The sequence below is a fragment of the Oncorhynchus keta genome, chromosome 25, assembly GCF_023373465.1.
Source record: "Oncorhynchus keta strain PuntledgeMale-10-30-2019 chromosome 25, Oket_V2, whole genome shotgun sequence".
Taxonomy (NCBI): Eukaryota; Metazoa; Chordata; class Actinopteri; order Salmoniformes; family Salmonidae; genus Oncorhynchus; species Oncorhynchus keta.
In genome coordinates, this window is record NC_068445.1 from 27,411,193 (window position 1) to 27,433,458 (window position 22,266).

The 22,266-nt window shown below is 43.5% G+C and overlaps 1 protein-coding gene across 3 annotated transcripts in view; it reads left to right on the top strand.

Moving 5' to 3' along the window:
- The window catches only part of LOC118357873 (semaphorin-4C-like), a 130,945-nt gene extending 111,314 nt beyond the window's left edge, over window positions 1–19,631 (top strand). The window contains exons 5-17 of one of the 3 annotated variants that reach the window (XM_052479053.1): window positions 107–205; window positions 902–998; window positions 2,726–2,845; window positions 3,733–3,884; window positions 5,354–5,529; window positions 7,851–7,995; window positions 8,315–8,528; window positions 11,834–11,949; window positions 13,127–13,284; window positions 13,484–13,575; window positions 13,839–16,529; window positions 17,071–17,247; window positions 17,561–19,631. In XM_052479053.1, the coding sequence (XP_052335013.1) occupies window positions 107–205; window positions 902–998; window positions 2,726–2,845; window positions 3,733–3,884; window positions 5,354–5,529; window positions 7,851–7,995; window positions 8,315–8,528; window positions 11,834–11,949; window positions 13,127–13,284; window positions 13,484–13,575; window positions 13,839–14,737 (2,268 nt within the window). In that variant the 3' untranslated portion in view covers window positions 14,738–16,529; window positions 17,071–17,247; window positions 17,561–19,631. Of the gene's footprint in view, window positions 1–106; window positions 206–901; window positions 999–2,725; window positions 2,846–3,732; window positions 3,885–5,353; window positions 5,530–7,850; window positions 7,996–8,314; window positions 8,529–11,833; window positions 11,950–13,126; window positions 13,285–13,483; window positions 13,576–13,838; window positions 17,248–17,560 lie in introns of all 3 variants that reach the window. The other 2 variants (XM_052479054.1, XM_052479052.1) reach the window with 2 other exon arrangements.
- Window positions 19,632–22,266: the final 2,635 nt, after the last annotated feature.

Below are 22,266 nucleotides of genomic sequence, written 5' to 3' on the forward strand. Positions count from 1 at the left end.
TCCTTAAAGTTTCTGTTGACATTCGAGTACTTCATTAGACTGAGTTGATGATTATTGCTATGAATCGTAGAATATTATGCTTCAGTGTGAGTCTCCTCTCCCACAGACAGAGTGCTTCAACTACATCCGCTTCCTGCAGAGCTACAACCACACCCACCTCTACACCTGTGGAACCTTTGCCTTCCAGCCCAAGTGCACCTACATCGTGAGTGGCTCTCAATGGCAGAGTCCCAAATGGCACCCTTTTCCCTTCTTAATGCACTACTTTTGACCAGAGCCCTGGGAATAGGGTGCTATTTAGGACCAACAAGGTCTCAGTCACTTCCTGACCTTAAATCTGTGTCTTCAGTCCACTCTGTCTGGAGGTGATATTAGAGTTGATCTGTCCTGGTGGTGGTGTCACAGCTAGCAGCACCAGTGACATGGTGTCATGTCTTCTATCTTCTGTCTGACACCTCCACACCACATCCTCCCCATACGACTGAATCGTCTGTGTCAAAGGAAAGAATATCCCATGCAAACGAGGCAGTGGTATCTGGCTGTGTGTGTGTGTGTGTGTGTGTGTGTGTGTGTGTGTGTGTGTGTGTGTGTGTGTGTGTGTGTGTGTGTGTGTGTGTGTGTGTGTGTGTGTGTGTGTGTGTGTGTGTGTGTGTGTGTGTGTGTGTGTGTGTGTGTGTGTGTGTGTGTGTGTGTGTGTGTGTGTGTGTGTGTACCTGCCTGACGGAGATATGATAAGACGGTGTGGCGAAGGCAGGGAGCGAGGACTGTGGCTCCTGTTAGAACGGTTGTCACGGACAGACAGAGCCCGGAGCTGTGTTAGTCATGCACTGACCACCTGTGTCTCTGTGTATTTGTGTGTCTGTGTGTATGTCTCTGCGTGTGTCCTGTTGTCAACCCACAGAATGCTGACCACTTCAGTCTCAACCCTGGCTCCCTGGAGGATGGGAAGGGCAAGTGTCCCTACGACCCTGCCAAAGGCCACACAGGCCTCATAGTGGGTAAGCCATCTACAGTGCCTTGCGAAAGTATTCGGCCCCCTTGAACTTTGCGACCTTTTGCCACATTTCAGGCTTCAAACATAAAGATATAAAGCTGTATTTTTTTGTGAAGAATCAACAACAAGTGGGACACAATCATGAAGTGGAACGACATTTATTGGATATTTCAAACTTTTTTAACAAATCAAAAACGGAAAAATTGGGCGTGCAAAATTATTCAGCCCATTTACTTTTAGTGCAGCAAACTCTCTCCAGAAGTTCAGTGAGGATCTCTGAATGATCCAATGTTGACCTAAATGACTAATGATGATAAATACAATCCACCTGTGTGTAATCAAGTCTCCGTATAAATGCACCTGCACTGTGATAGTCTCAGAGGTCCGTTAAAAGCGCAGAGAGCATCATGAAGAACAAGGAACACACCAGGCAGGTCCGAGATACTGTTGTGAAGAAGTTTAAAGCCGGATTTGGATACAAAAATATTTCCCAAGCTTTAAACATCCCAAGGAGCACTGTGCAAGCGATAATATTGAAATGGAAGGAGTATCAGACCACTGCAAATATACCAAGACCTGGCCGTCCCTCTAAACTTTCAGCTCATACAAGGAGAAGACTGATCAGAGATGCAGCCAAGAGGCCCATGATCACTCTGGATGAACTGCAGAGATCTACAGCTGAGGTGGGAGACTCTGTCCATAGGACAACAATCAGTCGTATATTGCACATATCTGGCCTTTATGGAAGAGTGGCAAGAAGAAAGCCATTTCTTAAAGATATCCATAAAAAGTGTCGTTTAAAGTTTGCCACAAGCCACCTGGGAGACACACCAAACATGTGGAAGAAGGTGCTCTGGTCAGATGAAACCAAAATTGAACTTTTTGGCAACAATGCAAAACGTTATGTTTGGCGTAAAAGCAACACAGCTCATCACCCTGAACACACCATCCCCACTGTCAAACATGGTGGTGGCAGCATCATGGTTTGGGCCTGCTTTTCTTCAGCAGGGACAGGGAAGATGGTTCAAATTGATGGGAAGATGGATGGAGCCAAATACAGGACCATTCTGGAAGAAAACCTGATGGAGTCTGCAAAAGACCTGAGACTGGGACGGAGATTTGTCTTCCAACAAGACAATGATCCAAAACATAAAGCAAAATCTACAATGGAATGGTTCAAAAATAAACATATCCAGGTGTTAGAATGGCCAAGTCAAAGTCCAGACCTGAATCCAATCGAGAATCTGTGGAAAGAACTGAAAACTGCTGTTCACAAATGCTCTCCATCCAACCTCACTGAGCTCGAGCTGTTTTGCAAGGAGGAATGGGAAAAAATGTTCAGTCTCTCGATGTGCAAAACTGATAGAGACATACCCCAAGCGACTTACAACTGTAATCGCAGCAAAATATGGCGCTACAAAGTATTAACTTAAGGGGGCTGAATAATTTTGCACGCCCAATTTTTCAGTTTTTGATTTGTTAAAAAAGTTTGAAATATCCAATAAATGTCGTTCCACTTCATGATTGTGTCCCACTTGTTGTTGATTCTTCACAAACAAATACAGTTTTATATCTTTATGTTTGAAGCCTGAAATGTGGCAAAAGGTTGCAAAGTTCAAGGGGGCCGAATACTTTCGCAAGGCACTGTATTTCACTCTATTCTACTCTATTTTATTCTTTGTGTAAATGTTCTATAATGGTGCTCATCCTGCCTGTCTCCGTGTCTCCCAGACAAGGAGCTGTACTCTGCCACACTGAATAACTTCCTGGGTACTGAGCCTGTGATCCTGAGGAACCTGGGACAGCAACACTACAGCATGAAGAGTGAATACCTGCCGGCCTGGCTCAACGGTGAGAGAGTGGGGGGGGTTAAATGAGGAGGGGAGGAGAGAGAGGGGAGAGGTATGTAAAAAGAATGCAAGGATAGAATGAGAGAGGTAAATGGAGGAATTGAGGGAGAGGGGAAGATGGAACTGAAAGAGTTGGAGAGGGAGATGAGATGAGATATGGAGAGGTTAGGGGCTAGCTAATAGGACCTCAGAGGCAGTGAGAGATGGAAAAAGTAGGTGAGTGTGAAAAAGCCTGGTAGAGGGGTGAGAGGTGGAGAGATGAGGTTAGAGGAGTGGACAGGAGTGATACATGAGGGAAGAGGTGTTAGAGAGAGATAATGGAAGATGATGGAAGGGTATTAGATGAGACGAGGTTAGAGGGTAAAACATTACATTATATTAGAGGGAGTGGAGGTGGCTGTGTGTGTGTGTGTGTGCGTGCATGTGTTTGTGTGCACATGAGTGTGACCGTGCGGGCATACAGATGTAGGATCTTAATATGAACACTCTTTTGTTGCTGAGAATTTTCCTACATAGAAGGAAATGCTAACTTGTAATGTGTTCAAGCTTATAAAGTTTGTGATTTATGGGGTTTGGGTTATCATCCCCTACAACATTATTTTCCTGCTGCATTAAACTGGCTCAAATTTAGATCCTACATCTATACGTGTGTGGGTGTGTGTGTGGTCACATCTCATGCTCCTGTGTGTGTGTGTGTGTGTGTGTGTGTGTGTGTGTGTGTGTGTGTGTGTGTGTGTGTGTGTGTGTGTGTGTGTGTGTGTGTGTGTGTGTGTGTGTGTGTGTGTGTGTGTGTGTGTGTGCGTGCGTGCGTGCGTGCGTGCGTGCGTGCGTGCGTGCGTGCGTGCGTGCGTGCGTGCGTGCGTGCGTGTGTGTGTGTTGTTCTCTCAGAGCCTGACTTTGTGGGCTCAGCCCTGGTGAGGGAGAGCAGTGGCAGTAAGGAAGGTGACGATGACAAGATCTACTTCTTCTTCAGTGAGAGAGCTGTAGAGCTGGACTGTGACACAGAGCTCACTGTGGCCAGGGTGGCCCGTGTCTGCAAGGTAGGCTACACGCATATATGGTTACACACACACAGATTTGTTGTCGGGAATTTTCAGGACTTTTTGGGGAGTAAAAATGTAACAGGAAATGCTCACCTTCCCATGTCATCACTTTATCTTTCCCCAGCTGGAGTGAATGGTAATCTCACTTTATCTTTCCCCAGCTGGAGTGAATGGTAATCTCACTTTATCTTTCCCCAGCTGGAGTGAATGGTAATCTCACTTTATCTTTCCCCAGCTGGAGTGAATGGTAATCTCACTTTATCTTTCCCCAGCTGGAGTGAATGGTAATCTCACTTTATCTTTCCCCAGCTGGAGTGAATGGTAATCTCACTTTATCTTTCCCCAGCTGGAGTGAATGGTAATCTCTTTCCCCAGCTGGAGTGAATATCTTTTATCTTTCCCAGCTGGAGTGAATGGTAATCTCACTTTATCTTTCCCCAGCTGGAGTGAATGGTAATCTCACTTTATCTTTCCCCAGCTGGAGTGAATGGTAATCTCACTTTATCTTTCCCCAGCTGGAGTGAATGGTAATCTCACTTTATCTTTCCCCAGCTGGAGTGAATGGTAATCTCACTTTATCTTTCCCCAGCTGGAGTGAATGGTAATCTCACTTTATCTTTCCCCAGCTGGAGTGAATGGTAATCTCACTTTATCTTTCCCCAGCTGTAGTAAATGGTAATCTCACTTTATCTTTCCCCAGCTGGAGTGAATGGTAATCTCTGGGTTGATCGATTTTAGTTTATTCCTCTGTCACAGTGTGCTCCGTTTTATCTAATGCATAATATGTTGTAATGTTAACCTTAAACCTTAACCTAACTCCTAACCTTAACCCTAAACCTTACCTAACCTTAACCCTAAACCTTAACCTAACACTAAACCTGATCCTAGCCCTTATCCTAAACCTAATCCTAACTCTAACTCCTAACTTTAACTCCAAACTCTAGCCCTTCTAACCCCAAACCCTAAACCTCACCCTTAAGCATAAAATTGCATTTGAACACATTCAGGACATGAAAAAAGTTTCCTACCTTGTCAGGACATTCTGGTGAATTGTTAGGACATTGTAGTTCTGACACACACACACACTGGCTATTTACACTGAGACTCACACACTTCCGTTGTACTCTTTCTTTAAAATCACTCCTCTCACCCAGTTCTATCCTTATTAGGGTTCAATGGTTATCAGGAGGAGTTACGAGTTATGAGCTCAGAGTTGACCATCCACTATCATTGCATTATACGACCCGTTGTTTTTCCTGGTGGTCTGGATGAACTCCTTTCCCTAGACTACGTCCTAACTCCTCTATCCCCAATCTGTCTGTTTATCACAGCAGGGTGATCTCACCCCTTTCCGTCAAAAACCATCAGCAAATATTATGGAAGTAAAGAGATTTTTACACCCTACTGGCGTTATGGCACCTCTTCTGACTCCTGTCCCTTGACTGACCATGTGTCTCTCCTCTTAGGGTGATCTGGGGGGCACCAGGACCCTGCAGAAGAAGTGGACCACCTTCCAGAAGGCCAGGCTGGTGTGTTCTCTCCCTGAACGCCACGTCACCTTCAACAACCTGCGGGAAGTCTTCACCCTGCCAGGCATCGACTGGCGCACCACCACCTTCTATGGCATCTTCCACGCCCAGTGGTGAGTCACAATAACACTAACGCCAGGGTGTCGATGTGCCAAAGAGAATAGCGTTTTTCTGCGTCCCCAAATGGCTCTTATTCCATAAATAGTGCACTACTTTTAAACAGAGCCCTGTGAGCCCTGGTCAAAAGTAGTGCACAATATAGGGAATATGGTGCCATTTGGGACGCGGACACAATAGCACTGCCAGGGAGTTAGATGTGCCAAAGAGAATCTCTCTGTCCAACTAAGCACTTTTGCTAACACTGGCCTGGCGTGACTTCTAAGTCTATAAACTTTTCCAGTTCTTTTAAAGATATTATTTTATACCCAAAATTACAGTTTTACTAGCCTTGAGTCAGCTAATGTGTCTTCTCTGTGTATAGTTGGACTTCAGTGGAGGTTGCTGAGGGGAGGACGGCTCATTATAATGTCTGGAACGGCGCTAATGGAATGGCATCAAATACATAGTAACCACGAGCTCGATACCATTACACCTATTCCGCTCCTGCCATTATCACGAGCCCGTCCTCCTCAATTAAGGTGCCACCAACATCCTTGGATGGACTTTTCCAATTCTGTTATATAAAAAATAAGTTATTCTCTCCTAATAAAACACAACCATCATCCTATTTCTCCATATCCTCTGTCATACAAACAGACAATGTAAAATGACTACAGAAACAACACACCTAGCTAATAACAACCTCTCCCTCAATGTGAGCAAGACTAAGGAGCTGATCGTGGACTACAGGAAAAGGTGGGCCAAACAGGCCCTCATTAACATCAACGGGGCTGTAGTGGAGCGGGTCCAGAGTTTCAAGTTCCTTGGTGTCCACATCATCAACAAACTATCATGGTCCAAACACACCAAGACAGTCGTGAAAAGGGCAAGACGACACATTTTACCCTTAGGAGACTGAAATGCTTTAGCATGGGTCCTCAGATCCAGCTGCACCATCCTGACCGGTTGCATCACCGCCTGGTATGACAACTGCTTGGGCTCCGACCGTAAGGCACTACAGAGGGTAGTGCATACAGCCCAGTAAATCACTGGGGCCAAGCTTCCTGCCATCCATATACTAGGTGGTGTCAGAGGAAGGGCACAAAAATAGTCAAAGAATCCAGTCACCCAGGTCATAAACTGTTCTCTCTGCTACCGCAAGGCAAGTGGTAACGGAGCGTCAAGTCTTTGTCCAAAAGGCTCCTCAACAGCTTCTACCCCCAAGTCATAAGACTGCTGAACAATTTGTTTAAAAAAAAAAACTAGGCAAGTCAGTTAAGAACAAATTCTTATTTACAATGACAGCTTACTGGGGAACAGTGAGTTAACTGCCTTGTTCAGGGGCAGAAAAAACGATTTTTACCTTGTCAGCTCGGGGATTCAATCCAGCAACCTTTCGGTTACTGGCCCGATGCTTTTACCACGAGGCTACCTGCTGCCCCCTTGCCACCTGGACTATTTACATTGACCCCCCCTTTGTTTTTACACTGCTGCTACTCGCTGTTTATTATCTATGCATAGTCACTTTATGCCTACCTACAAATACAAATGACCTCGACTAACCTGTAACCCCACACATTGACTCAGTACCTGTACCCCTTGTAACGGGTGTCGTCAGAAGGATGAGACCAAGGCGCAGCGTTCCTTGAGTTCCACATAATATTTATTGTTGAAGTGAAGCTTTTAGACTAAATTAAACAATAACGAAAACAACGACCGAACAGATTCATAGTGCAAAATACCTGGTCACAAACCGAGAACAAGATCCCACACAGAAGGAGGGGGAAAAAGCTACCTAAGTATGATTCCCAATCAGAGACAACGATAGACAGCTGTCCCTGACTGAGAACCATACCTGGCCATACACAAAAAATTGAAAACATAGAAACATGAACATAGAATGCCCACCCAAATCACACCCTGACCAAACCAAAAATAGAGACATAAAAAGCTCTCTACGGTCAGGGCGTGACACCCCTTGTATATAGGGCGGTGCACAATTGGCCCAGCGTCGTTCGGGTTAGGGGCGGGTTTGGCCGGGGTAGGCCGACATTGTAAAATAAGAATTTGTTCTTAACTGACTTGCCAAGTTAAATAAAGGTTAAAATAAAAAATATAGCTTCGTTATTGTTATTTTATTGTGTTACTTGTATAAAAAAGTGTACTTAATTTATTTAGTAAATATTTTCTTAGCTCTATTTCTTGAACTGGTTAAGGGTTTGTAAGTAAGCATTTCACGGTAAGGTCTACTACACCTGTTCTATTCGTCACGTGACAAATAAAATTTGATTTGATCATCTTAAGCCCATTTGTATGTTGTTGTCTCCTGTCCCAGGGGTGATGTGGATGTGTCAGCGGTGTGTCAGTACCAGATAGGGGAGGTGAAGAAGGTGTTTGACGGCCCGTATAAGGAGTACAGAGAGGGTTCCCAGAGATGGGGACGATACACTGGCACTGTCCCCAGCCCACGGCCCGGAGCGGTGAGTGATGGATGAAGGGGCGGTGGGGGGAGGAGGAGGGGGGAAGGGTGAAGGGAGGGGGTGAGGGTGGAGGGAGAGACAAAAGGAGAGAGGGATGAAGAAGGGGTATAGTGGAGGAATGGAGAGTGAGTTGGACAGGGAGAAGGGAGTCTGGAGAGCGATCAGAGCCAACAACAATGCCAGCCTGTCCCACAACTAACAACATTCCTTGTTTCTTCCTCTCTCAATCACCTCTCTCTGTTCCCTCTCTCTCTCCCTCACCTCTCTCTGTTACCTCTCTCTCCTCTCTGTCTTCTCTCCTTTCGTCTTCACGGTGCAGTGCATTACAAGCTGGCATAGGGAGAACGGCTACAACAGCTCTCTTCAGTTGCCAGACGCCACTCTCAACTTTGCCAAGAAGCACCCTCTGATGGAGGAGAAGGCTCAGGCTCGCCCCCTACTGCTCACCAAGGGCATCAACTTCACCCGCTTGGCAGTGGACCGGGTCAGCTCCCTGGACCAGCGTGCATACAACATGCTGTTCATTGGCACAGGTTACTATATACACAACTATATAACTATACAACTATATACTGTTCATAGTCACAGATAACTATATACAACTATGTAACTATACACCTATATACGGTTCATAGTCACAGATAACTATATACAACTATATAACTATACAACTATATACTGTTCACAGTCACAGATAACTATATACAACTATATAACTATACAACTATATACTGTTCATAGTCACAGATAACTATATACAACTATTCAACTATATACTGTTCATAGTCACATATAACTATATACAACTATATAACTATACAACTATATACTGTTCATTGGTGCAGGTAAAGTGACTTCAGAAATAATTCATACACCTTGACTTTTTCAAAATGTTGTTGTGTTACAGCCTGAATTTAAAATGGCTTACATTTTGTGTCACTGGCCTAAACACAATACCCCATAATGTCAAAGTGGAATTATGTTTTTAGAAAATTGTACAAATTATTTATAAATTTATAAATAAATTTTCTATATGAAATGTCTAAATTTAAGAATTCAACCACTTTGTTATAGCAAGCCTAAATAAGTTCAGGATTAAAAATGTGCTTAATTGCTTAACGAGTCACATAATAAAGTTGCATGGAATCGCTCTGTGTGCAATAATAGTAGTTAACATGATTTATGAATGACTACCTCATCTCTGTACCCCACACATACAATTATCTGTAAGATCCCTCAGTCGAGCACTGAATTTCAATAACTGATTCAAACACAAAGAACAGACAGTTGCCGGAGAGGAAGTAAACCGCTCAGGGATTTCACCATGAGGCCAATGGTTACTTTCAAACAGTTACAGAGTTTAATAGCTGTGACAGGAGAAAACTGAGCATGGATCAACAATACTAACTTAATTGACAGAGTGAAAAGAAGGAAGCCTGTACAGAATAAGAAATATTGAAAAACATGCAATATTTTTGCAACAAGGCACGAAAGTAATACTGCAAAAAATCTCTTTTCTCTTTTTTGTCCTGTTATGTTTGGGGCAAATCCAATACAACACATTACTGAGTACCACTCAACGTAGTGGTAGGTGCATCATGTTATGGGTATGCTTGTATTCGTTAAGCACTGGGGAGTTTTTCAGGATAAAAAAAAAACCTGGTTCAGTCTGCTTTCCACCAGACACTGGGAGATTAATTCACCTTTCAGCAGGAAAATAACCTAAAACACAAGGCCAAATATACACTGGAGTTGCTTACCAAGACGACATTGAATGTTCCTGAGTGGCTTAGTTACAGTTTTGACTTAAATCAGCTTGAAAATCTATGGTACAGGTTGGACTCACAGCTGTAATCGCTGCCAAAGGTGATTCTGAGTCAGGGGTGTGAATACTTTTGTACAGGTCCTTCTGTAGCTCAGTTGGTAGAGCATGGCGCTTGTAACGCCAGGGTAGTGGGTTCTATTCCCGGGACCACCCATACGTAGAATGTATGCACACATGACTGTAAGTCGCTTTGGATAAAAGCGTCTGCTAAATGGCATATATTATTATATTATTATTATATTAAATGAGATATTTCGATATTTCATGTTCAATACATTTGCTAACATTTCCAAAAACATGTTTTAATTTTGTCATGATGGGGTATTGTGTGTAGATGGGTGACAAAAAACATATATTAAATCAATTTTCAATTCAGGCTGTAACACAACCAAATAAATCAAGTAGTATGAATATTTTTTGAAGGAACTGTAACTATGTAGAACTATATGCTGTTCATAGGAACAGGTAACCACTGACAGGGAATACAACATGCTCTATAAGTACCTACCAATGATGAATATACAGTAGGTATGTTTATGGTACCTTCTGAACCCAGTATGCTCACTAAATATGCTAGAGAAGTTGCTCTGAACCACAGATGTACGATCAATTTACTTTACCGCCAATCTCCCCCAAAAAACAAGACCCACAATTTACAAGAGATCAGTGTTCAGGCAGTTTCAGGACAACTTCATCTTACTCCAACTACAGTACTTCCCACTAGCTACTTATAATAGCCTACTAGCTATTTATAATATCCTACTAGCTACTTATAATAGCCTACTAGCTATTTATAATATCCTACTAGCTACTTATAATAGCCTACTAGCTATTTATAATAGCCTACTAGCTACTTATAATAGCCTACTAGCTATTTATAATAGCCTACTAGCTACTTATAATAGCCTACTAGCTATTTATAATAGCCTACTAGCTATTTATAATTCCACTCACTGCAGTGCAGAGTGTTTCCCTTACTGTGCCTGCGGTGTGTTGGAGGCCCATAACTGTCAGAGTGACGATGGGCTCAGTAGCCTGGCAGGCTCCCTGCTGCTGTGCTTCACAGCACATACTCAATTGGGGCCTTGGCAGATGTACACACTGCCAATTGGGCTGCAGGCTTGATTAGCTATTAACTGCAGCAGGACGATAGCTTATGCCGAGAGAACAAATCTGGCGAGGGCGGTTAGAAACGGAGGATGGGATTGGGGGATTAGCCGAAATTCCCGACACAACGAGAGAGGAGCATGATGCGTGTGTGTGTGTGTTTTGCTGCTCTGCTCTGTGCCAGGCTCCTGTAGTGTGCAGGGTCAGTCCCTAACATTATCCTTAACAGTCCCACTGTGGTGAGGGTGGGAGGCAGGGCAGGCGCAACACACACAGCACATCTCTGCTCATAAAAGCCTCATACACCCAGACAGACACACAATGTCACACCGTCGGCAGCAGCAGCAGCTCAATCACCATTCAAAGCAGGGGATGTAACCTTGATCACAATACTACCCATATAGAAAACTACAGTACAATATTCTGACATTATATATCTCTCTCCTCTCATCTTACCAACTTCTGGCTCCTACCTTTCCTCTGTATTCCCTCTTCTCTTTTCCTTCCACAATATTTCCTCCTCTCCTCTCTTTCCATCTGTTCTCTCATATCGTCCTATCCTCTTTTCTCTCCTCTGCGTTTCCTCTCTTCTCCTACTCTCTTTCATTGCCCTCTTTTCTCTCCTCTGCATTTCCTCTCTTCTCCTACTCTCTTTCATTGCCCTCTTTTCTCTCCTCTGCGTTTCCTCTCTTCTCCTACTCTCTTTCATTGCCCTCTTTTCTCTCCTCTGCGTTTCCTCTCTTCTCCTACTCTCTTTCATTGCCCTCTTTTCTCTCCTCTGCGTTTCCTCTCTTCTCCTACTCTCTTTCATTGCCCTCTTTTCTCTCCTCTGCGTTTCCTCTCTTCTCCTACTCTCTTTCATTGCCCTCTTTTCTCTCCTTTTCCCCTCCCACTCTCCTCCTGTAGCAGACGGCTGGTTACAGAGGGTAGTGATCTTTGGCTCGGAGGCCCATGTGATTGAAGAGATACAGCTGTTTGATTCTCCACAGCCAGTGGACAGCCTGACCATCTCTCACACCAAGGTAACACTCAACATTTGGCTAGGGTTTCAATAAATTCCACGGTTTTCCAGAAATCCTGGTTGGAGGATTCTGGATTCCCTCTTGATTCCTCCAACCAGATTTTTGGAAAAAAGTTATATTTATTGAACGTTCCAGTGATTTTGCAACAAGAGTTTTCCCCAGCCCTCCATATTTTTAACTTTTATTTAACTAGGCAAGTCAGTTGAGAACAAATTCTTATTTTCAATGACGGCCTAGGAACAGTGGGTTAACTGCCTGTTCAGTGGCAGAACGACAGATTTGTACCTTGTCAGCTCGAGGATTCGAACTTGCAACCTTTCGGTTACTAGTCCAACGCTCTAACCACTAGGCTACCCTGCCGCCCATATAGTTGACTGACACTAAGCCCAGGAAGTATCCCTGGCCTTACACCATCATGGACTATCGCTAGGAGTTTTCCCCAGCTTTACACATAGACAGACTGACAAGGTGTATATGTGCATCAAGCTTTCTCACACTACAGAAACTGTCCTTACCTATGGGCTGTTCTGGCTTGGACAATGCTTACTTACACATAGGCCATCACTGGAGACAAGAGTCTTCTCTGACCACTACACAGCACCATTATCCCATCAGATTACCATGTGACTCCTGGCCCTACATATCACCATTATCCCAACAGATTACCATGTGACTCCTGGCCCTACTCATCACCATTATCCCATCAGATTACCATGTGACTCCTGGCCCTACTCATCTCCATTATCCTGTCAGATTACCATATGACTCCCAGCCCTACTCATCACCATTATCCTATCAGATTACCATGTGACTCCCGGCCCTACTCGTCACCATTATCCCATCAGATTACCATGTGTTTCCTGGCCCTACTCATCACTATTATCTTATCAGATTACCATGTGACTCCTGGCCCTACTCATCACCTCTGTTTCACAGCATTACACTCACATGTTGACTCGTGCTGATCCTTATCTAACTAAACCAAGCTTTTCATGGCCAGAGATTTCATAATAAACTCTTCTCTCCAGCAGAACAAAATGTTATTGTAATTTAGAATGATTATCCTATTATCTCTGCTGCCCTCTCTCTGAATTGTTCTTTTTAAATTTCCCACCCTCTCTTTTTGCCCTCTTGTCTCCACCCCTCTCTCTCCCTCTTTCTCTGTCTATGTCTGCAGAAGTACTTGTACATTGGCTCACGTTCAGAAGTGCTCCAGCTGCCCTTGGCTAACTGCAGCCGTTATCAGTCGCAGCCAGACTGCCTTCTGTCCCGGGACCCCTACTGCGCCTGGGACAGCGAGGGCCGCGCCTGTGTCCGCATCGACCTCCACCGCGGGTGAGCATGTCTGCCTCTCCCCTCTGCCCCTGCTCAGGGGTTCTGCTTCCCCCCTTCGCTCCCCCCTCCTCTCCCTTCTGCCCCTGCTCTGTGGGCTGGGTCTAACTGTGCCAGCAGCAGCTCAGTGGAGGCTTCTCAGACAGTATAGCAGAAAGACATGTTATTAATGCCTGTTCTCTGTGGCTCTCTGTTCCCACAGGTCTACCTCCTCCCTATCCCAAGATCTGATGCTGGAGAGATTCAGTAGGGGCAAAGCCAAATTTGACAAGCCTGTGGCCATCCCCAGCCCTGGTGAGTGGGAAAGAGAAACTGGACTGGTGGCCCCTGGTGGTGATAGCTGGTTACTACAGCTATCACCACCAGTTGAATGGAGTTGAACTTAGAATTGATAATTTTTTTGTTGAGTTGAACTACGAGTTGATAATTTAATAGAGATAATCTAATAGAGTGAATTGAACTCAATTGAACTTAGAGTTGATGAGTTGAACTTAGAGTTCAGGATATAAACATCTTGGTTAACACATCTTGGCTAACACATACCCTCTCTCTTCCAGACAACTCTCGGCTGAGGAATGTGACAGTAGTGGTAGAATCAGACATGGTTTTGCCCTGCCAGCTGGTGTCCAACCTGGCCCAGCCCTCCTGGGTCCTCAACGACCGCGAGCTGCAGCTAGGAGACGAGGAGACCGGAGGGCCACGCTTCGACCAGGCCCTGAAGGCTCTGGTGGTCCCCAACGCCATGCCAGTGCACGCGGGACGCTACGTGTGCTACTCCGAGGAGCAGGGGGTCAAGTTTCAGATGGAGCGTTACCAGGTGTCGGTGGTGGCCAGCTCCCCTGTGGTCATGGCGGCCCGGGCCCCTGACGGCAGCATGGGTCTGTTCTGGGTGTTGGTGATCACCCTGGGGGCCGCCTGTTTATTGCTATTGGTGGCAGCTCTGTATCTGAGGAGACGTCTGAAGCTGGCCCTAGGTAAAGGGGCGGACATGAAGCCTCTGGAGAGCACCCTGGTCTACCCCATAACCCTGCCCAAGGAGCCACCCACCTTCGTGCCCAGCAAAATGCCCAGCGACGAGGACCGCTTCTGGGAGACGGGCGCCAATTACTACTACTCAGACGGCTCGCTGAAGATCGTTCCGGGCCACGCCCTGTGCCCCAGCAGCCAGTCTCACCACCACGCTCCAACAGCGTCTCCCAGCACCATCCCCGGCCAGCCCATCCATTCCCCCAGCCGGCTCAGCCTTACCAACATCAGGGGTTCCGGCAGCAACGGCTACATCCGCCTCAACCTGAGCTCGGCCGGGGAGGAGAGGGTTAGCGGGGGTGGTTCTGGTGGAGGAGGGCTGGGCGGGGGCGGGAACGACTACTCCAGCCCCTTCAAGGACGAGCTGCGTCGGACCCTGCAGCAGAGGAGCGTGCTGCCTGATGCCAACCCTGAAGAGTCGTCTGTGTAGTCTTTCTCCACGCCTGCCGTAATGAAAAAACAAAACAAGAGACAACGAACGGCAACTAACCTACCTCCCTCCTCTCTCTCTCTTTCTCGGCTCCACTGTCACCATGCTCTTTCTCTCTCTCTCTTTCTGCCAATGCTCGTTTGGCTGACTCTGTGACTGGCAGAAGACGCTTTTAGCACAGAGCATGTGATGTGACACACACGCCGAATATTCTTCAGCATCCGCTCCTGTTATTATTGTGTTCCATCCACTCCTGTTATTATTGTGTTCCATCCGCTCCTGTTATTATTGTGTTTCATCCGCTCCTGTTATCATTGTGTTCCATCCGCTCCTGTTATTATTGTGTTTCATCCGCTCCTGTTATCATTGTGTTCCATCCGCTCCTGTTATTATTGTGTTCCATCCGCTCCTGTTATTATTGTGTTCCATCCGCTCCTATTATTATTGTGTTCCATCCACTCCTGTTATTATTGTGTTCCATCCGCTCCTATTATTATTGTGTTCCATCCACTCCTGTTATTATTGTGTTCCATCCGCTCCTATTATTATTGTGTTCCATCCACTCCTGTTATTATTGTGTTCCATCCGCTCCTATTATTATTGTGTTCCATCCACTCCTGTTATTATTGTGTTCCATCCGCTCCTATTATTATTGTGTTCCATCCACTCCTGTTATTATTGTGTTCCATCCGCTCCTATTATTATTGTGTTCCATCCGCTGCTGTTATTATTGTGTTCCATCCGCTCCTGTTATTATTGTGTTTTATCCGCTCCTGTTATTATTGTGTTCCATCCGCTCATGTTATTATTGTGTTCCATCCGCTCCTGTTATTATTGGGTTCCATCCGCTCCTGTTATTATTGTGTTCCATCCACTCCTGTTATTATTGGGTTCCATCCGCTCCTGTTATTATTGTGTTATTATTGTGTTCCATCCGTTCCTGTTATTATTGTGTTCCATCCGTTCCTGTTATTATTGTGTTCCATCCGTTCCTGTTATTATTGTGTTCCATACGCCAAACTGGCTGTCACATTTGAACTTCTTCAGCAGTTTAACTTGCTTTCGCTGTGCAAATCTCAAGCTGTGTAAATTCTGTATTTAAAGACAATTGAACGCAGAGGGCCTACACCTCAAGCATGGCAGTCAAACAAATGGAAAGGTTTCCTGAGAGCACTGCTTCATGATAAGAGAGGACCAAGAACTCATGACAGGATTGTAGCTTCAGCGCTATACCAATCATCCAATAATCAAGCAGTACGAGTCGACTGACTGAAAGATGGAGGAGCTGGCTTGCCTTTTTTCTGTTCTGTCGGAGAATTTTTCGCTTTCTACACTTAACATGGGAGTATGGGAGTCGATTTTGTATTTGTGAGCAAAGAGAGTGAGAGAGTCACATAAAAGACTAATTAATCTCAAAAGCAAGACGACAATCACATTCCTCTCTCCGGGGGTAAAACCTGGGAAGGAAAGGGAGGGATGAAGAGAGAGAAAATGAAGGGAGCTTTGCGTGAAAGACACAGAGGGTTTACATGAAGGACAAACTCTCAATTAGACTTTCTCGGCTCGATTTGTACTTTTCTTTTTTACCTTGTCAGTCTTTCCTCTGAGAAAGTCTTCAATCCCTGCCACATTGATATATTGTGACAATTTAAATTAAGACATTTTTATGTGTTGTTTTTCTATGTCTTACGGACTACAGAAGCAACAAATGGAGACCAATGGCTTTAAAGCACCCCTCTGTGAATGAGAATGTGAGAGAAGCATGTACAAACCTCTCCTATCCCTGCTCAAGGTAGATATCTCCCCAAATAACCTCCCCACTAGTAAATAGATTTTAGTACTACTTTTACAATAACTGCACTACACATTTACACAAGTGGTTCATGGGAATTTCAGTTAAACCCATTTAGATACACTTCCTTGTGATGTGATTATGGACATTTTTGTTTGACATAATCCCACAACAGAACCTACAACAGCACATTCACTTATTATTCTGAATTTGAGATGAGATGAAGGCATTGCTTTCAGTCATGTAGTGGGGATGACACGGGGGAATGTAGGTCAACTCTCACTAAACTGTTGCGACTGCAGTGGATGTCTCAACAAGTGCTTTATAATATGTATGTGTAAGGGCGGGGGTGGTGGATGGGTTAAACCGCCAATAGAAGCCCTCCCTCCCCTGCACTGCCCTGAATGCCTAACCTGGTGGATGTAGTAGTGTGTCCTGGAGGGGACAGGCCACAGCACTGTACCTGTCCTAGACACACCCTTTATTAACCCCTTATTTCCCTAAACCCCACCCACCTACCTACCTACCTACCGATGTCCAGAGAATGACCTGGCGCTACTGTGGAAAGCCTGAATTCAGAGAGAAGGATGGACACTGAACTGTAAACCCACACTGCCTGTGCTGTTAGAGGGACAAGCAGACAACAGATGGAAGATAGATGAATGGCCTGTGACAAACCAACGGCTCCAGAGAGCGATCAGAGGCTCATCAATCAGAGGTATGGCTTGCTCACTCTCTCTCTCTCTGAAAGCCTACAGACACCTATCCTGATCCCAGATCTGTTTGTGCTGTCATTCCAACTACTAGGTCATTGTTATGACTTGGCGTGGGAGTTGATGTAGGAGTTGGCAAGACAGTACAAACAAATCTGGGACCAGCCTAAGAGACACCCAAAGACCTAGCCAGAAAAATAACTGCCACGATCAAGTTTTACAGCCTTGCATATATAATGAAATGTACTGCTGCAGGGACTATATATCACTATGTGTGCCTACTCTATCATGTTCCTCTTCATGTGCTTTGTCTTCCAGGGGTGGCTTTGTGACATCTGCAGGGACCAGAGAAGGAACAAGAGGAGTACGATGTTTCTTTCTTTCTCACCAAAATGTATACTAGAGACAGCTGAAGGGGATGTAGAATATTGTAATGATCCCTGGGTTGAAGAGGTACTTACTTGGCCATCAGTGGTTAGTTCATCCTAGTGTTGCATGATCCTCTCTGCAAATGTACTGTACACATCTCTGATGACATGATCATAATTGTAAAAGATGTGTATCATGTTTCACACTTTTGCAGACACTAATGTTTTCTAATAAAAAAAAGTTGAATTTATGATTAAGAGTTGTTAAGGACTTGTTCATGAATTTATGATTAAGAGTTGTTAAGGACTTGTTCATGAATTTATGATTAAGAGTTGTTAAGAACTTGTTCATGAATTTATGATTAAGAGTTGTTAAGGACTTGTTCATGAATTTATGATTAAGAGTTGTTAAGGACTTGTTCATGAATTTATGATTAAGAGTTGTTAAGCACTTGTTCATGAATTTATGATTAAGAGTTGTGTAGGACTTGTTCATGAATTTATGATTAAGAGTTGTTAAGAACTTGTTCATGATTTATGATTAACAAGTTGTTAAGAACTTGTTCATGAATTTATGATTAAGAGTTGTTAAGAACTTGTTCATGATTTATGATTAACAAGTTGTTAAGAACTTGTTCATGATTTATGATTAACAAGTTGTTAAGAACTTGTTCATTAATTTATGATTAAGAGTTGTTAAGAACTTGTTCGTGAATTTATGATTAAGAGTTGTTAAGAACTTGTTCATGATTTATGATTAACAAGTTGTTAAGGACTTGTTCATGAATTTGTCCATCTTCTTAACATGTTTACTTTCGCTGTGCCTCTTCACCTTCGGATAAGCCAAAGTAGACTGCAGTTGTTTTTTTGAAAAGGTGTATTATTAGATATTATTTTATTATTCCACTTCGATATTTAAGTTTCAACAGTCTGTCCAACTTCAGTTCAAAGAACTCTCATGCCTGGAACTTTCCTGCATATTTTATTTAGAGATTAATTTTCTTCAGAAGGCAACAAGCTTGTGGATGGTCAACATCCTGTTTAGATGTCAGTAGTAATCTACTGAAGCCGATCCCTGACTTCCTAGCACATGAGAAAGTAAACAAATCATCAGAGCGTCATAGGACCAACCAAGCAAAGCAACTTCCTTTTAACCAAATGATAACTCGTGATTTCATGATCTGAGGTTTGATACAAAAACTTAAATATTTATACATCCATTTAATATGTGTAGATTGAATATGTTACCAAGCACTGGTTCAGACACTTTACAATCTATTAACATTGCTGTGAATTCAAGCTACAGGAGCTATTAAGATTGGTATAGATATTTAACTGATTTGTCTTATAATTATGTATTTTTTTAAATCCTTAGACATTATGTCTGATATGTCATAAAACTCTCTTAGAAGAAAATGATCCATCAAACTCACAAAAGTGATGTAAGGCACAATCCCCCCCAAAATCTGCATGTGCAATTCTGGATCTATATAGCAAAAAGGCAGTAACTGCTCATAGCGTGGATCTGAGAAAAAAGGCTTTTATTTACCTTGGTTTATCAGTAACTTTATGCAGTTACTACTAACATGACCCCCATTTTCTCCAAAACACAATACAATAGAGGCAGGATACTTGTCCACATGATTAAGCATGTATTTAATGTAGCAGAAATGACATTAACTCATTTTGGACCAAATGAGCAGTTACTGTCTTTTTGGAGATTACACTCTGCCGGTCATAAACAACACTTTCCACAATCTTCTCATCTAAGCCTTTTTATTCTGTTGTTTTTCATTAATATTATTATATTACCATTATTATGATTATTCATTTCCTTTTTTGGCTTTAAGTTGCAAAAGTTCCTCTGGCAAACAACAAACAGTTCTCAATCTTTTAATGTTTATGAAAGGATGTTAAGTAAATTATTTCGCTTGTAAAAACATGTCGATATTTATTATCATTGTACATATGTCCTTATTTTTTTATATGTGTATATATACATGAATAAAAGTAGAAATCTACTCAAATTGTGTATGTGTGTGCTGGGGGTTCATGTAAATGAACCATCAAACCAAGAGACTGGGTGTAGGCATAAACATCCTTGTTATCCAACATTCAAAATTATACTATAAATTTAAATCAGAGTGCGCTTCAACTCATTAGTGAGATAACAGCCTGGGCATTCAGTGCATTAGAGGCAGAATGTGCAGAGGATGTAGGCCTAGTCGTATACTCTCACTAATTGAAACAAGTAGCTATGGGGAAAGAACAAGAAACACAAACATCACACATGTTATGTAGGAACATATTTAAGATACCTCATTAAAGATTCTTCTTTATCACACAGGGGAATTATAATGGTTATATAAGGGCTTCGTAAGGAAACTGAACCAATTAGTAACATTACACTTACATTTTAGCCTACACTCTTATACAGAGCAACCCAACATTTGGGTTAAGTTGCTCAAGGGAACATCGACAGATTTTTCACATAGGGTATTCAAACCAGTGACCTTTCAGTTACTGGCCCAACACTCTTAACCACTGGGCTACCTGCCACCCTAACATCTTAAATGAGGCCTACTGGCCCAACACTCCTAACCACTGGGCTACCTGCCACCCTAACATCTTAAATGAGGCCTACTGGCCCAACACTCTTAACCACTGGGCTACCTGCCACCCTAACTTCTTAAATGAGGCCTACTGGCCCAACACTCCTAACCACTGGGCTACCTGCCACCCTAACATCTTAAATGAGGCCTACTGCCCCAACACTCCTAACCACTGGGCTACCTGCCACCCTAACATCTTAAATGAGGCCTACTGGCCCTGTGATTTTGGAGTCCTTTTTTGAACATGTCATTCATTCTATTATTCTATTAGGCTCAATATAATATTCTATTAGGCCTGATATTAGGTTGAGTCATTATTATATTATATTAAGCCTCTGTCAGAGCCTTTCAACTCACCTTGATCAAAGCCTGGGAGCCAAGACTATATTCCAATAGGCCTGGTTCTATTTTATTAGGCCTGATACAGTATAAGGCCTATAATTCTATTCTATCAGGCCTATTTTCTCTCCAGTTTCAAGGCCTGCATTACCATGTCTAGCATTCATCCAGCCTCCTCTTCCCTGTTGACGTTGTGCCTGCTGCTTGCCCGTATGCCTGGTGCTAGCAAAGCCACATGCTCTCAGTGTGCCAGACCCACAGACCCAGCTGTGGGGAGGGAGAGGTGGGAGTGTGACGTCACAGAGTACACAGCTGGGCCACAGAGAATGCTTTAATCTCCTCTTTATAGGTCACCAACCACGGCTATGCATGCTCTTACTCATCTCATCGCACTCACATGCACGCACACAGACACACACAGGCTACAGAGAGAGAAATAAAGTGAGAGAGAGAGACAGAGAGAGAGAACATGGTAGCCGCACATATGCCCAGGCCGTGAGCAGAGCAACAGGCCCAACCCCCACTAGTACACCCGCCCAAACACCATCCCGTGACCTAAGAGGTATGTATCAGATGCTCAACATGCTCTGCTCACACCTACTGTAATGGTCCCTAAACCACACAAAAACAACACTAGACACTATGGAACACAAAGCATTTACTATCTCATCCTGGAATATACAAGGTCTGAGGTTATCTGCCTTTGGCCTAAAGAGCAGGAACAGACTTCATCAAAAAAAATTAAAATACAGACATTGTCATCCTACAAGAAACATGGTATGGAGGAGATGGACCAACTGGTTGCCCCCTAGGTTACAGAGAGCTGGCAGTCCCATCCACCAAACTACTAGGTGTTAAACAGGGAAGGGACTCAGATGACATCTTCTCCAACCTAGAGGGGGAGATCAACCATTTCCAGGCCCAGGGACATGTACTAGTCTGTTGCGACCTTAATGCCAGAACCAGATAAGAACCTATCAGTATACCTGAACAGAGCAATACTCAATCATGATGCATCAAAGCCAAAGGAACTGCACAATATTAAGAAATGCTATAGATGGATAGCAGTGTAGAAACCTACCAAAAACAATTAGGCAACAACAAATTAAATCCCTTTTAGACAACTTCCTGGACAAAACAGTTCACTGCAATTGTGAAGGTGTAAACTTTACAGTAGAAAACCTAAAAAGTGTATTTGACCTTTCAGCTTCCCTATCAAATCTAAAAATGTCAAGCAGACAACCTAAGAAAACCTAAAAACAATGACAAATGGTTTGATGAAGAATGCAAAACCCTAAGAAAGAAAATGAGAAACCTATCCAACCAAAAACATAGAGACCCAGAAAACCTGAGTCTACGCCTTCACAATTGTGAATCGCTAAAACAATATAGAAATATACTACGGAAAAAGAAGGAACAGCGCGCCAGAAATCAGCTCAATGTAATTGAAGAATCCATAGAATCAAACCACTTGTGGAAAAAGTTTAATACACTAAACAAACAACAACACAAAGAGTTATCTATCTAAAATGGAGATGTGTGGATTAACCACTTTTCTAAATAACAAAGAACAAACAGCAAAAACATATAAATGATCAGTTACACATCTTAGATTCATCAGCTTTTAAAGACTACCAGAACCCACTGGATTCTCTAATTACTACAGGACAAAATACAAACCCTTCAACCCAAAAAAGCCTGTGGT